Source organism: Colossoma macropomum, unplaced genomic scaffold, assembly GCF_904425465.1.
Source record: "Colossoma macropomum unplaced genomic scaffold, Colossoma_macropomum, whole genome shotgun sequence".
Classification (NCBI taxonomy): Eukaryota; Metazoa; Chordata; class Actinopteri; order Characiformes; family Serrasalmidae; genus Colossoma; species Colossoma macropomum.
In genome coordinates, this window is record NW_023494806.1 from 20,156,112 (window position 1) to 20,175,199 (window position 19,088).

Sequence of the window (19,088 nt, forward strand, 5' to 3'; positions counted from 1 at the left end):
TCAGTGATACACACGTGTAGGTCGCTGTGCCCTGGCAGTCAAAGGTGGTGTGACAAACCAGATCCTCCAGTGTCGAGCTGGTTGAGTCAGTGCTGCACCTCCCACATGTCCAGGATCAGGACTATAGGACTCTTCTGAGAGACATAGAGAGGGAAAGACCTGCAGAAGACAAACAGAGAACCAATTAGAAACCCTTATAATCTACACACCAGCCAATCAGAAGCCCCATAAAATTCACACCAGCCACACAAACACACCAGAAGCTTCCTTTCAGCCTTCCTTTCAGTCAGAAAACCCATGTTCTTCACAGCAGCCAATATAAAACCCATAGCCTTCAGATTGGCCAATCAGGAGCCGATAATCTTCACTCCAGCCAATCAGAAGACTCACCTGTTTGTAAAGGTTTGATGTGGATGGGCTGGAAGCCCCCAGTGATGCTGGAGGAGTTGATGATGTTGGAGCTGAAGAGGTTGTGATATCTGCAGTAGAGCAGCATGGCCAGAGGAACCAGCAGGAACATCACAGTCAGTAGAACACCCACACACACCAACACACCATCCAGCCCTGGAGCTGTGACACACACAGAAACACAGGTGGAGATTTATCTAATACAGACCTGGCTGATCAACCTGGAGATCCACCACCCTGCAGACCTCCAGCACTGATCTAACACACTGATCCAGCTAATGAAGACCTTCAGGAGCATCTCAGTATTAGAGATGCTGGAACTGAACTCTAACCAAAACACTGTATAGAAATATCAGCATTTCACTAGGATCTCCCTAAAGCAGCCTGAATACTTCCCAGGCAGCTGAAGCTATTTCAGTTCTTTATTGATCTGGTCTTGGAGAAGCCCAGTCCTGCAGACTTATGTGTTCTCCTGCTCTAACACCCTCACTTCAGCTCATTAAAGGTTTGTTAAAGGTCATTGGTGGATCAGGTGCGTTAGAGTGGAAACAACATCAAACTGAAAACCCACAGAACTGGACCAATGCAGGTAGATGGGGTTTCCTAAAACTTTCCATAAATCCGGGAGGGGCGTGGAGGAGGGGCGGAGCTGCGTGTTACATGAGATCATGCTGAACCAGTTTGGGCCAGCATGTTTATAGTCATGTTTTTCTCAGTTACCTGTCAGAGAGACCAGAGAGAGACAAGAGACACTGAGACACAGAGTTTAACTGGAGAAGAAAACCCATGCTCGATTCAAGACTTGGCACTGGAGAAGGCTTATCAGGTGAAGGTGCAGTGCATTCATGGGGACATTCGCAATTATCCGCTCGTGCCAATGGGGTCCCCCTATCCTCATTTCAGTATTATTAAAGATAAGTTGTATAGAGTCACGCAGGACACTCAAACAGCAGTGACCACACACTTGTTAGTTCCAAGAATGGGGATGTATGCAGGTGGTGCATCATGCCATGAATGTCAGCTCGAAAATCTGCCATCTCAAAAGTGCCATTGCACCCATTGCCTTTAATCAAAGTTCCCTAATGAGATGCTAACTGACCAGGGCACTACTTTCATTTCATGCACTTTACATGAACTCTGAATTCTTTGGCATTAAATCAATTCTTACCAGTGTTTATCATCCCCAAACAGATGGACTGGGGCAAGCCTAAACAGGGTTCTCCCTTTTTGACTTATTACATAATAAGATATACCACCTTAACCTCCTAAAACCATGGAGTTAGGTGGTCCCTGTTTCTCTGGTGACAGTGGATCCGGAGAGAACTGAGTGAGACTGGAGGTCCCCACAAAACTTGATCATACTCTGGTTTCATGTGGTGACCAGCTCTCCCCGTCCCAGAGAATAGAAGTTGCCAGGTTGCAGATGGAATTTCTGCCTGTGCAGCTGTTCTTATCACTTAGATGAACATGAAAAAAATTGCTTCAAGATGACATCAAGGCTATGCCTGACATGGGGTCAGTTGAGTAGTCACACAGAGACTGGTGCAGTCCCATGGTGCTTGTCCCCAAGCCCGATTGCTTGGGTCTGTGGGGACTACAGAAAGGTGAAGTTGTCTAAATTTAACACCTAGCCAATGCCACATATTGATGAACTGCTCGATTGGTTAGGTGCTGCCCGCTTTTTATTTGTCACTGGATTAAACCAAGAGATATTGGCAGATCCTATTGACTCTGGAATCCTGTGAAAAAAAACTGTCGTTTTCACACCATTTGGGTACACCAATTTATCTGGGATGTTTGGAGTTCCAGCTCTGTTTCAGCAGCTCATGGACAGAATTCTCTATCTTCACTGTACATATGCCGCTGCCTACTTGGATGACATAATCATTTACAGTAATGATTGGCAGTGGTACATGCAGCATTTGAGGGCTGTCTTGAGATCACTGACATGGGCTGGACTCACGGCCAACCCGAAGAATTGCAATTGGGTGCGTGGAGGTACGGTATATGGGCTTCCACTTGGGTCATGGACAGGTGCGTCCCTAAATTTACAAGACATTTTCTGCCTGCACGAAACCAAAGACCAAAAAGGAGGTGAGACAGTTTCTGAGGCTGGCTGGCGATTATAGTAGATTTATACCTAAAAACTCGGACATCACCAGCCCGCTGACTGATCTTAGTAATTAGGGAGCCCCAGAACTGGTTCTTTGGACGGAGCAGTGCCAACAGCTTTTAACCAAGTTAAAGCAGTTCTCTCCCTTTTGTTCTGCAGACTGATACACTGGACTTTCACCCTCTTTTGTGACTACGTTCCCCTCCAGTGACTCCACCGCATGATAGAAGCTAACGCAAGAATCACCTGTTTTTCTAAGTAGAATGTCCGAGAGACCAGAGAGAGACGAGAGGCGCTCAGAGTCTAACTGGAGAATGAAACTGAACATCGAAGACTGAAGAACTACTTAAGTTATTTCTATGCTGAAAGAGCTATTCATTTTGTTTATGTAAAAATGACAAAGAGCACTACGTCTCCAAAATCCTCCTTCCCATGTCCTCAGTCCCCAGGGCCGAAGCAAGGGTTGTTACACGTTAAAAAAAGAAAAAAAACAAGAAAACCAAATATACTATAATTGATCCCTTTCACATTAGTGCAGTGCGGGTGGGTTTCTGGGTTGGACTTAGGGGTGGAGTGTGTGTTACCTGGGTGATGGGCGATGCAGATGGGTTTCTGGGTTGTAGGTGGGTTTAGATGTGGAGTAAGTGTTACCTGGGCAGTGGATAGTGCAGGAGAGTTTCTGTACTGGGAATCCATTACAGAGTGAGCCATTATTGAGAGGAGCCGGATTGGTGCAGCTGCGTGTCCGTCTCTGAAAGCCCCACCCACAAACACCACTACACACTGACCACTCTGTCCACCTGGACCAGCCACCGTTCACTATGGCAACATACAAACACGCAGGTGGTTTCTGACGCTGTATGACACACTGATATCTATAAACATGGACTAAACTGTAGTTTTGTTGATTTTTATACAGGGAGGGATTCACTCGAAAGAGGCCCCGATTATTCTGTAGTAACTCTCGCTAAGACGAAGCAGCCTGAACGAACCAACATGCAATGTGCTCCTCAGTATATGGAGCTTCGAACAAGCTGGGATGCCCGTGCGTCGGAGCGATGAGGTAGGCGCTGGACAGCCGTCGCAACAGTTAAGCTCCGTTTGCAACTTTCGGCTGCAGACCCCCCTCCCCTTTATGTGTCAGATTAATTCATCATAACGGGAGTTACAGCAGAATATTTGGGGCCTCTTTCGAGTGAATCTCCCTGTAGATAACAGTACCGCATATATTTAAAGTAAGCTAATTTTTTTTTTGCTAAACAATCATTTTAAAGGAATTTTGTAATCTGTAACCTAATAACGAGACAAAGAGTAGCATTATTTAGTTACCATAGACCGTAATGGTTGCCATGGCGCTGCATCTCCTAGCGACAATGTTGTAAGCGATGCAGGTGTAGTTAGCCGTGTCAGACAGTCTGACCTGTTTGATGATCAGGTTGTGATCAGTAGTGATGTAGAAATTGCGATCAGCTGCTGGATCAATAACGTCCTGATTCTTCAACCACTCCACCTACAGGACACACAGAGAATTACACCCAGAGTTAACCCTTTCAGCACTCACTCTTCAACCACTCCACCTACAGGATGTACAGAGAATTACACCCAGAGTTAAACCTTTCAGCACTCACTCTTCAACCACTCCATGTACTGGACATAGAAACAGTTACACCTGTGTAATAAGAATAATAATAATAAAAACAGTAAAAAATTGTTGTAACAGTGCGTTTATAGATGTAATGATTTTGTGCCAGTATGATTTGGGGTTAGACTCCATTAATCTGAAATACAATGATGATCAGATTTTGTATATGCAGATATTAAGTTAAAATAAATACCAGCACACCAGCGCTAATAACATACTACTGCTAACGTGTGAGTACCTGAGCAGGTGGGATCCCCTCAGGTGGGCGACACTGCAGCAGCACTTCCTGATTCAGAGCTACGTTCTGCCCTAGCGGCTCCACCTTAAATACCTTCTTCAAATCTACAGAGAAAGAGAGAAAAGAGAAAAAGAGTGAGTCCTGCTCACTCCATTAATGGACTAGAAGTAGTCTTAAATCCTAATCCAAAACCCCTTAAACTTAAACTCAGGTAAACCCATGTAAACCCTAAACTCTAAACCTAAACCCTCCCCCTCTGACTTTTCCTCTCAGTAATTAAGGTCTCTATTTGGTCTCGGTTCCACTGTAAAAGGTTCTGTTGCTGGTTACTCACAGGCGATGTGGACGTGAGCTTTGCGGCTCTTTGTGGTTCCAGAGGAGCTCCAGGCCACACACTGACACCAGAACTCCTCCAACCTGAACACCTCCTCCACCTGCTGTCTGTAGACCTCTATACGCACCTCCTTCACCATCAGACCTGAAAACAACACATACACTCATCTAAACATCATCATCATCATCATCATCATCATCACCTCCTCCACCTGCTGTCTGTAGACTTCTATATGCACTTCCTTCACCATCAGACCTGAAAACAACACATACAGTCACCTATACATCTTCATCATCATCATCTCCTCCACCTGCTGTCTGTAGACCTCTATATGCACCTCCTTCACCATCAGACCTGAAAACAACACATACACTCATCTATACATCTTCTTCATCATCATCATCATCTCCTCCACCTGCTGTCTGTAGACCTCTATACGCACCTCCTTCATCCTCAGACCTGAAAACAACACATACACTCATCTATACATCTTCTTCATCATCATCATCATCTCCTCCACCTGCTGTCTGTAGACCTCTATACGCACCTCCTTCACCATCAGACCTGAAAACAACACATACACTCATCTATACATCATCATCATCATCATCATCATCATCTCCTCCACCTGCTGTCTGTAGACCTCTATACGCACCTCCTTCACCATCAGACCTGAAAACAACACATACACTCATCTACACATCATCATCATCATCATCATCATCATCTCCTCCACCTGCTGTCTGTAGACCTCTATACGCACCTCCTTCACCATCAGACCTGAAAACAACACATACACTCATCTAAACATCATCATCATCATCTCCTCCACCTGCTGTCTGTAGACCTCTATACGCACCTCCTTCACCATCAGACCTGAAAACAACACATACACTCATCTACACATCATCATCATCATCATTATCATCATCTCCTCCTCCACCTGCTGTCTGTAGACCTCTATACGCACCTCCTTCACCATCAGACCTGAAAACAATACATACACTCATCTATACATCTTCATCATCATCATCATCATCACCTCCTCCACCTGCTGTCTGTAGACCTCTATACGCACCTCCTTCACCATCAGACCTGAAAACAACACATACACTCATCTATACATCATCATCATCATCATCATCATCATCACCTCCTCCACCTGCTGTCTGTAGACCTCTATACGCACCTCCTTCACCATCAGACCTGAAAATAACACGTACGCTCTATATATACACTTGTGTGTAAATGTCTGTGCACCCCTGGTTAAATTCCATGTATTGTTGATGTTCTGAGTGTAAATAAGTTACAGATGCTCTACAGAGACTCACTACTGTACACTGTAATACACACTCACTGTTTATTTACTGAATATATTGTACAGAATGTGGCCTGTGCCAAAACGACGGCGTATCTTATATTTTGTGTGTTATTCTTTTCCAGTATGCTAAGTATAAACAGGGCGCTGTTACTTTCAGCTGACAGGACTGGAGCTGTTAATGAGACGAGGAGTCGTTTAATCCAGAGTTAAACCAGGAATGATGTAGGAGACTCATTACTGTCTGATCACGCTGTGCTGCGTCTGTTCTGACTGGCTTGATCAGTAACAAAGAGAATATCAGCATCTTCTCACCTGAGCTGTGTTCCACTCTCGCCTGCGTGCTGTGCTCCCTCTGGTGGACCCACTCTCCATTACACCTGAAGTAAATCTGATTGGCTGGTGTGGCTCTACAGCTCAGACTGACCGCCTGGTTTTTGATGATGTAAGCATCCTCTGGTTCCTGCAGAAAACGGGGGAGGGGCTCGAGGGGGTCAGAGGGGAACGCGCCTGGCAGCAACAGGAAGTCATCATCACCTGCACACGCATACGCACAGCATTAACCAGGGCTGCAACAATTAATCAACGAAGCTGATTAGTCATCAATCAATTATGACAAAAAAAGTGAAAAATTTTAATACATTCTGACAGACTGTAATACACTACAGGAGGTGTAGGGGGCGATATGGCTTCTACTGTTTCATTTAAAAAGCTCTATAATGTTCATATGATCCACACAGTCACTCTGACAGACTGTAATACACTACAGGAAGCGTAGGGGGCGATATGGCTTCTACTGTTTCATTTAAAAAGCTCTATAATGTTCATATGATCCACACAGTCACTCTGACAGACTGTAATACACTACAGGAGGTGTAGGGGGCGATATGGCTTCTACTGTTTCATTTAAAAAGCTCTATAATGTTCATATGATCCACACAGTCACTCTGACAGACTGTAATACACTACAGGAAGTGTAGGGGGCGATACGACTTTTAGCTCACTGTATCAATAACGCATTAAATATGAAAAACACAGTAGTTTTATGTACAGTAGAGCTGAGCTAATAGAGCAGAGCAGCTCACAGAAAGATCTGATTTCATGAATAAATGCTTTAAAATAAGAGTCCTGGGTCTCTGCTCAGTCCACACCTGGTTTAGACAGTAAACCTCACTACACTGGACATGTTTCTCCAGGTACTGCAGCTCTACAGAAGCAGGTACGTCACCAAACCCACTCTAATGACTTTCTACACAACTCAGACTTTCTCTCAGTGGGTCGTTTAGTAGGACGTTTTCTTTTTATTTTGTTATAAACAAAAACAAACAGGGCAGCTGAAGAGAGAGACGCTCTGAATGATCCTGTATTTATTTCTGAAATGTCCTCTTGTGAACAGTAATAAAGATATTCATAAATAAAGTATTTATTTATACATACACACATTGAGTTAAAGTTTAATGTCCAGTAATCTGGACGTTTAAACTCTGTGTAGTAAATTATGCCTTGATTACTTTAATAGACTCATTATAAACACAGTGATTCAGAATTTTAGTTTATTTAGCTTATTTTTAGTTTATAATGTGTATTTAGTTCAGACAGTAGATGATCTATGAATTGGGGATAATAATGATCATAATGATAATAATAATATTTTCTGAATGTTTGTTGAAAAATGAACCGACTAATTTTTATCAGGGTAACAGAACAAAACACACCTGAACATTTCCTGTTTAGTTATGTCTGAAACAGTGATGTTTCTGTCTGTGACGCTGGGCTGCAGTGTAACACGTATGTGATATGTGTATCATATGTAAATGTGAGTGATATGAAATATAGATCAGGTGCTGTTCAGAGTGTTTTACTCCAGTGAGCTCGACTGTTTCAGTCTTTGGTTCACTGGAGATGCAGCAGTGTAATCAGTGTGTATGTTTTGTGTTAAAAAGCTCTCCGTTATTTATTATTATTATTATTATTATTATTACATAATGATAGAAAAGTTCTCCAGGTGGTTCTGAGAGTTTTCTAAATCTTTTTAATGCAGCTGGACATCCTGTAAACACAGGGACAGGTCAGTCTGTTACACTGGTGATAAGAAATCTGCTCATTTTTCAGAAACTCTCACTGAATGTGTCTCAGTCCACACGTCCAGCACACTGGACACTGAATTTATGTTTCCCAGTAAACAAAACCATAATTAAGGTAATATGTAATTTAGTACGTAGCAAAGAACAAAGAACATGATTGATAACAGAGAGTTTGGTCTTAAAGTGTCAGGACTGAGGAGGACACAGAAGCACGTCTATGTCTTAGAGACCCACTATTATTATTATTATTATTATTATTAAATCAAACTTTGTTGAAACTACAAGAAGAACATTGTGTAAACTTTAAAATTCATGGCTGCAATTTTTCAACTTTTCTGAAAATTCAACCCCTAAAAAGAATTAAAAACAAATAAAACCTCGTATCTCCAAAATGGTATCTTTGCTAAACATACTTTATCTTTAATGTAAGTCAGTGGAACCAGACAGTTTTCCAAGTCATTGTGGGTCGTTTCTTTTGGTCCTTTAATCGTGAAATTTACACACAATGTAAAGGACAACAGGCATAAACTGAAAAACATCAGGAATGGAGAAACGAGGTTTTGTCCCGACAGCAGTGAAATATATATATAAAACATTTCAGTGTGAAGTGAATAAAATCTTGGTATTTCAGAAATTGTCTCACCTACTGACTGAATCAGCTCCCACTGTAATTTAGATCACAGCTGCACTGTCAGTCAATCACACTCAAACTCCACATTTCTGCCTTGAAAATGTAAATGCTGCCCAAGTTTAAGGTGGAGCGGAGGAGTCTGTGAAAAGGAGGAGGCGAGTTTTCTGTCCTACCTGCAGCACTCAGGAGCGTGAGGAGCAGTGGGCTCAGAGAGAGGAGCATGGTGAGGAGGTTCCTCCAGCAGATCCAGAGAGGGTTCTGATAAAACCCACTGAGAGAGACAGTAAACCTGCTGCTGCTGTGGGGGGAGTTTAAACTGGACACTGCCCTCTAGTGGACACACTGGGAACCACACATAGTATCTCATTTACAGTAATGAAGTGTAACAGCAGTTATTATAAACTCTATTACTGCTTTATAGTCCTCTTCACTGGAGCTGCACTGATAGGCGGGTTGGGGTTGTTAGTGAAACCCTAAGCTAACACAAAGCTCAGTCAGCGCTCTGGAGGTCAGACTGTGGGTTCACTCCTCCAGGGAGAATAGCTTTTAGCATTCAGTGATCAGTGATGTCTTTAGAGCAGAGCCGTATGTGTAATTAGAGTGAACAGCCGAGTGATAAACCTCCAGAGAAGAGAAACCCAGGACTTCTTTCTTAGTGGGTTGGTTCTAGTTTGTTTGTTTAGCCCTGATCAGACGGGATTAGTTTTAGATGAGGAGGTGAATAATGTGATTATTACCAGCGTTTCTCAGTGACTTCCACCATGTCATATATGTCATACATTCATGCTTCAATAAACATTTCAGCACCTTTTCCCTTCCATAAAAACCACTCCAGGTTATATTAGTACTGTTTTAATCGACATGTCGGTAAAACACGGTCATTAACTGTTACGTATGGAGACACTGAGATACTCGTGTTCTCTGAAGAAGCTGAAGTCCACTTCTTATTCGAATGTTCCTGTTCCACCTTAAATGGTGCGGCAGTTGTTATAGGTGTTTTTCCACTGCGTGGTACCGGCTCAACTCGACTCTACTTGCCTTTTCTGGTTTTCCATCAGGCAAAATTTGGTATGTTTGGACGTTAGCTACCAGGTCAGCGTAGCTTCTTGCGTCGCCTTCAAGCACAGAATCATCTCGTTGTCTGAACACTGATATAGTTTTTGTCAAACTCTCCTGTTTTTGTCAGCAGTCTTTTGTCTCGCTGCTTCTTCTGAACAACATTCGTCTCCGTGTCACGACAGTTTCATGTGGTGTAAACTAATGTTTTTACCCAAAAATGAGGCTGTGGTTCCTATTGAAGGTGCTTCCACCAAACACTGAGCTCAGTGCTTATGCAGTGCTCAGAGCCCTCGTACTCTAGAGAGAACCTGAAGGAACACTGTCTATAAAAAGGCTTTGTGCTTTTTGTTCTAATTAATGATCAGTAATCTGTGTAGGAGCAGAATAATATTACAGTCTGTAAAATATATTTCAGATGTTCTTCGTGCTTCTGTAGAACTTTAACTCAGAGGGTTTTAAGCAGAACGTTCCAGCACAGATCTCCTCACTTACTGCAGAGAATCTCTTACTGTTACCCCTTAATGCTCCTCTGAGACCCACTTTACATCATTAGAGTGTCTCCACATGCTGAGGAAGACTCTGAGGAAGATCTGAGGAGGAAGAAAAACCAACCTTTCCATCTGGAGGAGTAAACAACACACGCTAACATACACTCACCATCCCTCTCTCCCTCTCTGTCTCTCCCTCTCTCTCTCTCTCTCCCTCTCTCTCTCTCTCTGGGGAGAGACAAACAGCAGCGTCTTAAAGCAGATGGAGAATCACTGAAACTTTAATCAGAGCTTTTAAAGAGTCTCCAGATAATTTCACTGTGGAGTGAAAAGGTTAAACATGTTCAAAACTCCTGATAACTCACTCCTCCCTGACTCTCCAACTTCATACACTCAGGCTGAGGAGTCTGAGCACCACTGACCTACTGAGTCGAGTCACTGACCTACTGAGTCTGAGGAGCCACTGTCCTACTGAGAATCCATTGACCCTACAGAATCTGAGGAACCACTGACCTACTGAGTCTAAGGAACCATTGACCTACTGAGAATCCATTGACCTACTGAGAATCCATTGACCTACTGAGAATCCATTGACCTACTGATTCTGGGGAAGCATTGACCTACTGAGTCTGAGGAACCACTGAGTCAACAAACATATGCACTAAGCAATTATAAAAGACAAAGCTTTACAGTTTGAGTGGGTCCATACGGCAGTGAGAACCTCCACTGTGTGTTTTCCAGATGTTTAATTAAGTCTCATTAGTGCTAAATCAGCACAGCTGTTTTGATCAAACAGACAGGCTAGTGAGGCTACAAATACAAGCTTATACAGATCAGTTTACTTCCTGTGTGTGTCACTGAGTCACTGATTGTGTATAATGGAAGGGGGGCTTTAATCCAGCTCCACACAAATTATCACCACAGATGACTCCACCCAACTCCTCCTGGAAGAAGAGACAGGAATGGGGCCTAAATTCAGAAAACTGACCAAAGGGTGGTCAATGAGTTTCCATTCCACCTTAAATGGTGCAGCAGTTACATTCTGGTGCTTCAGGCATTTAAGGTGGAATGGAAAATTCAAAAAAAGAAGCACTTGAGGCAAAGTGGTGCTGATTTCTTCATGCAGTTAGCATCATGCTAATTGGTGGGGTATGAGCTTTCATTACTCATTAGCAGCGTTAGCCTCGTAGCTCCAGTGCTGAAACGTCAGAAGCCTGACAGGTCCTGGCTGATCACTGGAGTAGGAGGGGAAACTGGAAGAATTAGGTTTTAGGTGAACTTTCGCTTTAATAGGATGCAGTTACAGCTGGCAGAGAGCCAGAGAGAGCCAATTAACACAGACCACCATATGGTGTTTACCAATGCTGTGTTATAACAACATCTATAAACATCCTCCAGCTCTACGCATTTAAAATGAAACACACACGAGATCAGAAACGCTCCGTCTTTATTTCTCCTGAGTGAGTCTGAGTTCAGTCCATCATCAGTCTGACATCTGAAAAACAAAACACATTCACACTGGAAAAGACAATAAAACAACACAAACAACACGTTCACACACAGACGTCCCTCCCTCAGCCTTTACCAAGGCATTCGAAGGGGTTTGCTAACGTTACTGCAGCGTTAGCTACTGCAGCACGACTGAAGGTAACCTAAATGAACACGTATAGAACACAGTGACCCTGCAGACTGACCTTTGACCTGGTTTAGGCACTGCTGAAGGCAAATGGCATTGCCATTGCAGCCTGTGGTGGCAGAGCCTGAGCGTGTGACATCAGAGGGTTCCGAAGGGTCACATTAAAGGTTCCTTTCAGAACAGTATCTAGAACAGCTGGACTCAACTACAACACACACACACAAACACGCAATTAGGGTGATGATGCAGAGTGAGTGAGCGTGAGTGTATATTTGAGTGGGTATGCTAGTGTGTGTGTGTGTGTGTGTGTGTGTGTGTGTGTGTACACTCTATGGCCATAAGTATGTGGACACCCCACCTAACTACTGAGTTCAGGTGTTTCAGCCACACTCATCAATAACAGGTGTATTAAATTAAGCACACAACACTGCAGTCTCCATAGACACACACTGGTAGTAGAGGGTCGCACTGAAGAGCTCAGTGACTCTAAACATGGCGCTGATATAGGACGCCATCTTTGCCAAAAATTCAGGTTGTGAAGTTTCGGTCCTGCTAGATCTGCCCCAGACAACTGTAAGTGCTATTATTGTGAAATGGAAGCGTCTGGGAGCGACAACAGCTCAGCCACGAAGCGCTAGACCACTCAAACTCACAGAGTGGGGCTGCCGAGTGCTGAAGTGCACAGTGTCTATCCTCTATTGAATCATCACTACAGAGCTCCAAACTGCCTCTGGAAGCAACATCAGCAAAAGAACTGCACATTAGGAGCTTCACGAAATGGGTTTCCATGGCTGAGCAGCTGCACACAAGCCTGAGAACACTATGCGCAACGCCAAGCGTCAGCTGGAGGGGTGTAAAGCACACGGCCCCTACACTCTGGATCAGTGGAACCGTGTTCTCTGGAGCAATGAATCTTCTCTATCTGTCAGTCTGATGATGAGTCTGGGTTTGGTGGGTGCCAGGAGAACGTTACCTACCTGAATGCAGAGCCAACAGTACAGTTTGGTGGAGGAGGGATGATGGGCGGGGCTGTTTTTCAGGGTTTGGGCCCCTCAGTTCCAGTGAAGGGTGATGTTGATGTTACAGCACAAAGACACAGTTATATGTCAGCAGTTTGGGGAAGAGCCTTTCCTGTTCCAGCCTGACTGAGCCCCAGTGCACAAAGCAGCTCCATAAAGACATGGAGTGACCAGTTTGGTCTGGAGGAACTCCAGTGGCCCTCACAGAGCCCTGACCTCAGCCCCACTGAACACCTTTAGGATGAACTAGAATGGAGATTGTGAGCCAGACCCCCTCGTCCAACATCAGAGTCTGACCTCACAAATGCTGTTTTGACTGAATGGACACAAATTCCCACAGACTCTCCAACATCTTGTGGAAAGCTTCGCAGAAGAGTGGAGGCTGTTCAGCTGTAAAGGAGGGACCAACTCCATATTAATTACAATGGTTCTGGAATGGAACGTCCAACAAGCTCATATAGGTGTGCTGGTCGGGTGTCCACATAGTTTTGGCCATATAGTGTGTGTGGGGGTCTGTGTGTGTGATTGAGTCAAGGTCAATCCATAGTCCAGGTGCTGAGTGTTGCTCAACAAAGAATGAGATAAAAGAGACAAAATCTGTGTCTGTTATGGCGTCGCAGACCTTATCGCACACATCAAACATCTGAAAGGACTCGGACGTTGTCGCGCAGATGATGTTCTGTTCTGACGTGTTGTCGCTGGTGCAGGACTGTGAAGGTCTGACACGTCTGTCCACCACAGTTTTTTATATTGAGCGACACTCAACGCCTGGACTATAAACTGGCCTTCAGTGTGTAAAAGTGTGTGTGTGTGTGTGTGTGTGTACCGTGTACGTTCCCGGTCCAGGTGTTGTGTTTTTCGCCTGTTTGAAGCGATCCTCATGAGAGCCAATCAGAGCGAGTTTAGGAGTGGCCTTCAGCTCAGGACTGTACTGACCAGGACCTGAACAGTAATGATACGTATCCATAAATGTGTGTTTTAGTGCAGAGTGTAATTCACTGCAGATCACTAAAACACAGTTATTCTTAATCCATAACACAGTATAGTGACCATATTTGTATTAATGTACACACAGCACTGCGCTGACGTCACAGACCGCCTTCGTCTGTTTCACCTCCAGAGTTTCAGTCAGGCTCTATTTTATGATTTGGTCTTTCTGAGGAGATTCTTCCTGAAGAAAATGCAGGTTTTGGCAGTTACTATGGTGTTCCAGGTGGTTTCTAGGGTGTTGCTAGGTGGTTGCTAGGGTGTTGCTATGGTACCCAAGACAGCCCAGGGTGTTGGTTGGTGGTTGCTATGGTATCTCAGGTGGTTGCTAGTGTGTTGCTAGGTGGTTGCTATGGTATCTCAAAGGTTGCTAGGGTGTTGCTAGGTGTGTGCTATGGTATCTCAGGTGGTTGCTAGAGTGTTGCTAGGTGGTTGCTATGGTATCTCATATTGTTGCTAGGGTGTTGCTAGGTGGCTGCTATGGTATCTCAGTGCTGGTTGCTAGGATATCGCAGGTGGTTGCTGTGGTATCTCAGATGGCTGCTAGTTTGCTTTTCAGATTACTTCAGAAAACGATCAACCAACTTCTAAGACTGAACTTTGGAGGTGTGTCTGCAGATTCTTTGAGGAACTGAAAGTGAGTCTCCTGGAAAGAATGGAAGCTGGAATAAAGGGAACGAGTGACTCACTGACTCACACAGCTGAGAGTAGAGTTAGCAGCTGAGGATTCTGGGTAATTTTCTGTTGTATATGAGTTTTCTGTCTTTTCTGAATGTGTGCTCTGACTGGAAGTGAAAGAAATGAAGGGGGTCTCTGACTTTTTCACAGTACTACACTCAGCTCAGGTGAGGCTGAGCGAGTCAGGTGAGCTCACCTGGCATGTGTGGGTCAGGATGGAGGAAGGAGGAGCCTCTGGGGGCGGAGCTTAGGAAGGAGTTGTGTCGTTTGCGCGCTGCATCAGTTCGGGGTTTACCGTGCCGCCGCTGACCGCACACCCTCTCAAACGCCTCCCGCACGTTATAGCAGCTGGCCGGGGGCGTGTCCTACAACAGGAAACAGAACACCTGAGGTTCTCTAACATCACCTGCAGCAGCTTAAACAGAAACATCTCCGATCTCAGTGCTGCAGCACCAACAGCCAGACAACTGTGCCTCAACACCAACGAGCAGGAGAACCGAGCTCACATCTTAATTAAACAGTGACCCTGAACTGACCGCTTCATATCTAACTCCACCTACAGCTGTTCTTCCTTTCTTTTGGGATTTTTTCAGTTTTCTCCCCAGTTTAAACGTCTCCAGGGTCACCCTCCAGTTTTGACTCCCCCGACGACACGAGACCCACAGCTGTAGGAGGGTGAAGGTAAACACAGCCTTCCTCCGAGACTCTGAAGTGTCTGATTTGGCTAATTAGCTTTGTTGGCTGCTAGTTAATCTCAGTTACCACTATTAGAGTATATTAAATCATATGAGGCTCAGCTTAAAACTATGTGTTAGTGATGAAGGGCTGCAGTGTCCGTGTGTGTGTGTGTGTGTGTGTGAGAGTGTGTGTGTGAGTGTGTGTGTGTGTGTGTGTGTGTGTGAGAGTGCGTGTGTGTGTGTGTGTGTGTTTACTTTAGCAGGCAGTGCCGTGGTCAGTCTGTCTGAGTGTGTGTGTGTGTGTGTGTGTGTGTGTGTGTGTGTGTGTGTTTACTTTAGCAGGCAGTGCCGTGGTCAGTCTGTCTGAGTGTGTGTGTGTGTGTGTGTGTGTGTGTGTGTGTTTACTTTAGCAGGCAGTGCCGTGGTCAGTCTGTCTGAGTGTGTGTGTGTGTGTGTGTGTGTGTGTGTTTACTTTAGCAGCCAGTGCCGTGGTCAGTCTGTCTGAGTGTGTGTGTGTGTGTGTGTGTGTGTGTGTGTGTGTTTACTTTAGCAGGCAGTGCCGTGGTCAGTCTGTCTGAGTGTGTGTGTGTGTGTTTACTTTAGCAGGCAGTGCTGTGGTCAGTCTGTCTGAGTGTGTGTGTGTGTGTGTGTGTGTGTGTGTTTACTTTAGCAGGCAGTGCTGTGGTCAGTCTGTCTGAGTGTGTGTGTGTGTGTGTGTGTGTGTGTGTGTGTGTTTACTTTAGCAGGCAGTGCTGTGGTCAGTCTGTCTGAGTGTGTGTGTGTGTGTGTGTGTGTGTGTGTGTGTGTGTGTGTGTGTTTACTTTAGCAGGCAGTGCCGTGGTCAGTCTGTCTGAGTGTGTGTGTGTGTGTGTGTGTGTGTTTACTTTAGCAGGCAGTGCTGTGGTCAGTCTGTCTGAGTGTGTGTGTGTGTGTTTACTTTAGCAGGCAGTGCCGTGGTCAGTCTGTCTGAGTGTGTGTGTGTGTGTGTGTGTGTGTGTTTACTTTAGCAGGCAGTGCCGTGGTCAGTCTGTCTGAGTGTGTGTGTTTACTTTAGCAGGCAGTGCTGTGGTCAGTCTGTCTGAGTGTGTGTGTTTACTTTAGCAGGCAGTGCTGTGGTCAGTCTGTCTGAGTGTGTGTGTTTACTTTAGCAGGCAGTGCTGTGGTCAGTCTGTCTGAGTGTGTGTGTGTGTGTTTACTTTAGCAGGCAGTGCCGTGGTCAGTCTGTCTGAGTGTGTGTGTGTGTTTACTTTAGCAGGCAGTGCTGTGGTCAGTCTGTCAGAGTGTGTGTTTGTGTGTGTGTGTGTGTGTATGTGTGTTTACTTTAGCAGGCAGTGCTGTGGTCAGTCTGTCAGAGTGTGTGTTTGTGTGTGTGTGTGTGTGTATGTGTGTTTACTTTAGCAGGCAGTGCTGTGGTCAGTCTGTCTGAGTGTGTGTGTGTGTGTTTACTTTAGCAGGCAGTGCCGTGGTCAGTCTGTCTGAGTGTGTGTGTGTGTTTACTTTAGCAGGCAGTGCTGTGGTCAGTCTGTCAGAGTGTGTGTTTGTGTGTGTGTGTGTGTGTATGTGTGTTTACTTTAGCAGGCAGTGCTGTGGTCAGTCTGTCAGAGTGTGTGTTTGTGTGTGTGTGTGTGTGTATGTGTGTTTACTTTAGCAGGCAGTGCTGTGGTCAGTCTGTCAGAGTGTGTGTTTGTGTGTGTGTGTGTGTGTATGTGTGTTTACTTTAGCAGGCAGTGCTGTGGTCAGTCTGTCAGAGTGTGTGTTTGTGTGTGTGTGTGTGTGTATGTGTGTTTACTTTAGCAGGCAGTGCCGTGGTCAGTCTGTCTGAGTGTGTGTGTGTGTTTACTTTAGCAGGCAGTGCTGTGGTCAGTCTGTCTGAGTGTGTGTGTGTGTGTTTACTTTAGCAGGCAGTGCTGTGGTCAGTCTGTCTGAGGTGGATCTAAACGCTGCTGTGGGCTGCTGCTTATACAGCTCCTCCGTCTCCTTCTGCACCTGAACACACACAATAAACACAGGAACACATCAGCTGCTGACCCACTGCAAGGTATGAAAATGGCCAAAATGTATCGGTTAAATATGTATTTCAAACACATTTATCAGTTATGTGTTATTACAGCCCCATTTCCAAAAAAACGGGACGCTGTCCAAACGTAAATAAAAACAAAATGCAATGATGTGCAAATAATTTAAACCCCATATTTCATTGAAAATAGTACGAAGACAACATATCAAATGTTGAAACTGAGAAATTTTATTGTTTTTGAAAAATATTTGCCCATTTTGAATTTGATGCCAACAACACGTTCCAAAAAGTCGGGGCAACAAAAGGCTGGTAAAGTTGTGTAATGCTAAAAAAACACCTGGTGGTTGATTGACAACAGGTCAGTAACATGATTGGGTACAAAGGAGCATCTCAGAGAGGCGGAGTCTTTCAGAGGTAAAGATGAGGAGGGGTTCACCACTCTGTGAAAGACTACACCATCAAATACTGGAAGAACTCAAGAATGATAGTTAAAAATAACTATTTCTCTGTGTTAGTCTCTGTGTCAGTCTCTGTTTCAGTCTCTGTGTCAGTCTCTGTTTTAGTTTCTGTGTTAGACTCAGTGTTAGTCTCAGCGTCAGTCTCCGTGTCTGTCTCTGTTTCAGTCTCTGTGTCAGTCTCTGTTTTAGTTTCTGTGTTAGACTCAGTGTCAGTCTCTGTGTCAGTCCCTGTGTCAGTCTATGTTAGTCTGTGTCAGTCTCAGTGTCAGTCTCTGTCAGTTTGTGTCAGTCTCAGCATTAGTCTCAGTGTCAGTCTCCGTGTCCGTCTCTGTGTCAGTCTGTGTCAGTTTCTGTTTTAGTTTCTGTGTTAGACTCAGTGTCAGTCTCTGTGTCAGTCCCTGTGTCCGTCTCTATGTCAGTCTCTTTTACTTTCTGTGTTAGACTCAGTGTCAGTCTGTCAGTCTCTGTGTTAGTCTATGTGTAGTCTCAGTGTTAGTCTGTGTCAGACTCAGTGTCAGTCTCTGTGTTAGTCTCTGTGTCAGTCTCTGTGTCCGTCTGTGTCCGTATCAATGTCAGTCCCTGTGTCTGTCTCAGTGTCAGTCTCTGTTTTAGTTTTTGTGTTAGACTCAGTGTCAGTCTGTGTCAGTCTCTGTGTTAGTCTATGTGTCAGTCTCAGGGTTAGTCTGTGTCAGACTCTTTGTTAGTCCCTGTGTCCGTCTCCGTGTCAGTCTGTGTCCGTCTCTGTGTCAGTCTCTGTCAGTCTCAGTGTTAGTCTGTGTCAGTCTCAATGTCAATCTCTGTGTCAGTCTCAGTGTTAGTCTGTGTAAGTCTGTGTTAGTCTGTGTCAGTCTGTGTTAGTCAGTGTCAGTCTCAGTGTTAGACTCAGTGTCAGTCTCTGTTAGTCCCTGTCTGTCTCAGTGTCTGTCCCTGTGTCCGTCTCAGTGTCAGTCTCTGTTTTAGTTTCTGTCAGTCTCTGTTTTAGTTTCTGTCAGTCCCTGTGTCCGTCTGTGTGTCCATCTCTGTCAGTCTCTGTGTTAGTCTGTGTCAGTCTCAATGTCAATCTCTGTGTCAGTCTCAGTGTTAGTCTGTGTCAGTCTCTGTGTCTGTCTCCATGTCAGTCTGTCAGTCTCTGTTTTAGTTTCTGTGTTAGACTTAGTGTCAGTCTCTGTGCCAGTCCCTGTGTCTGTCTCAGTGTGAGTCTCTGTGTCAGTCTCCGTGTCAGTCTCAGTGTTAGTCGCCGTGTCAGTTTCTGTTTTAGTTTCTGTGTTAGTCTCAGTGTCTGTATCAGTCTCAGTCTCTGT

General features: G+C 44.7%; 2 protein-coding genes across 2 annotated transcripts in view; both read right to left on the bottom strand.

Annotated features, from left to right (window-relative positions):
* LOC118827693 (netrin receptor unc-5 homolog) lies at positions 1-8,990 on the bottom strand. Its single transcript, XM_036599132.1, has 8 exons — positions 8,942-8,990; positions 6,369-6,590; positions 4,736-4,879; positions 4,402-4,505; positions 3,851-4,031; positions 3,173-3,340; positions 391-570; positions 1-134 (listed from the first exon to the last, which is right to left on the bottom strand). Exons 1-8 carry the CDS (start codon positions 8,988-8,990, stop codon positions 1-3), a joined length of 1,182 nt encoding a protein of 393 aa, XP_036455025.1.
* A 2,592-nt stretch (positions 8,991-11,582) lies between these two features.
* Positions 11,583-19,088, bottom strand: part of stpg2 (sperm-tail PG-rich repeat containing 2) — a 29,868-nt gene continuing 22,362 nt past the window's right edge. The window contains exons 10-14 of the mRNA XM_036599133.1: positions 17,206-17,298; positions 14,832-15,000; positions 13,797-13,912; positions 12,010-12,156; positions 11,583-11,810 (exon numbers count right to left, since the gene is read on the bottom strand). Of these exons, the coding sequence (XP_036455026.1) occupies positions 12,022-12,156; positions 13,797-13,912; positions 14,832-15,000; positions 17,206-17,298 (513 nt within the window). The 3' untranslated portion in view covers positions 11,583-11,810; positions 12,010-12,021. The remainder of the gene's footprint in view (positions 11,811-12,009; positions 12,157-13,796; positions 13,913-14,831; positions 15,001-17,205; positions 17,299-19,088) is intronic.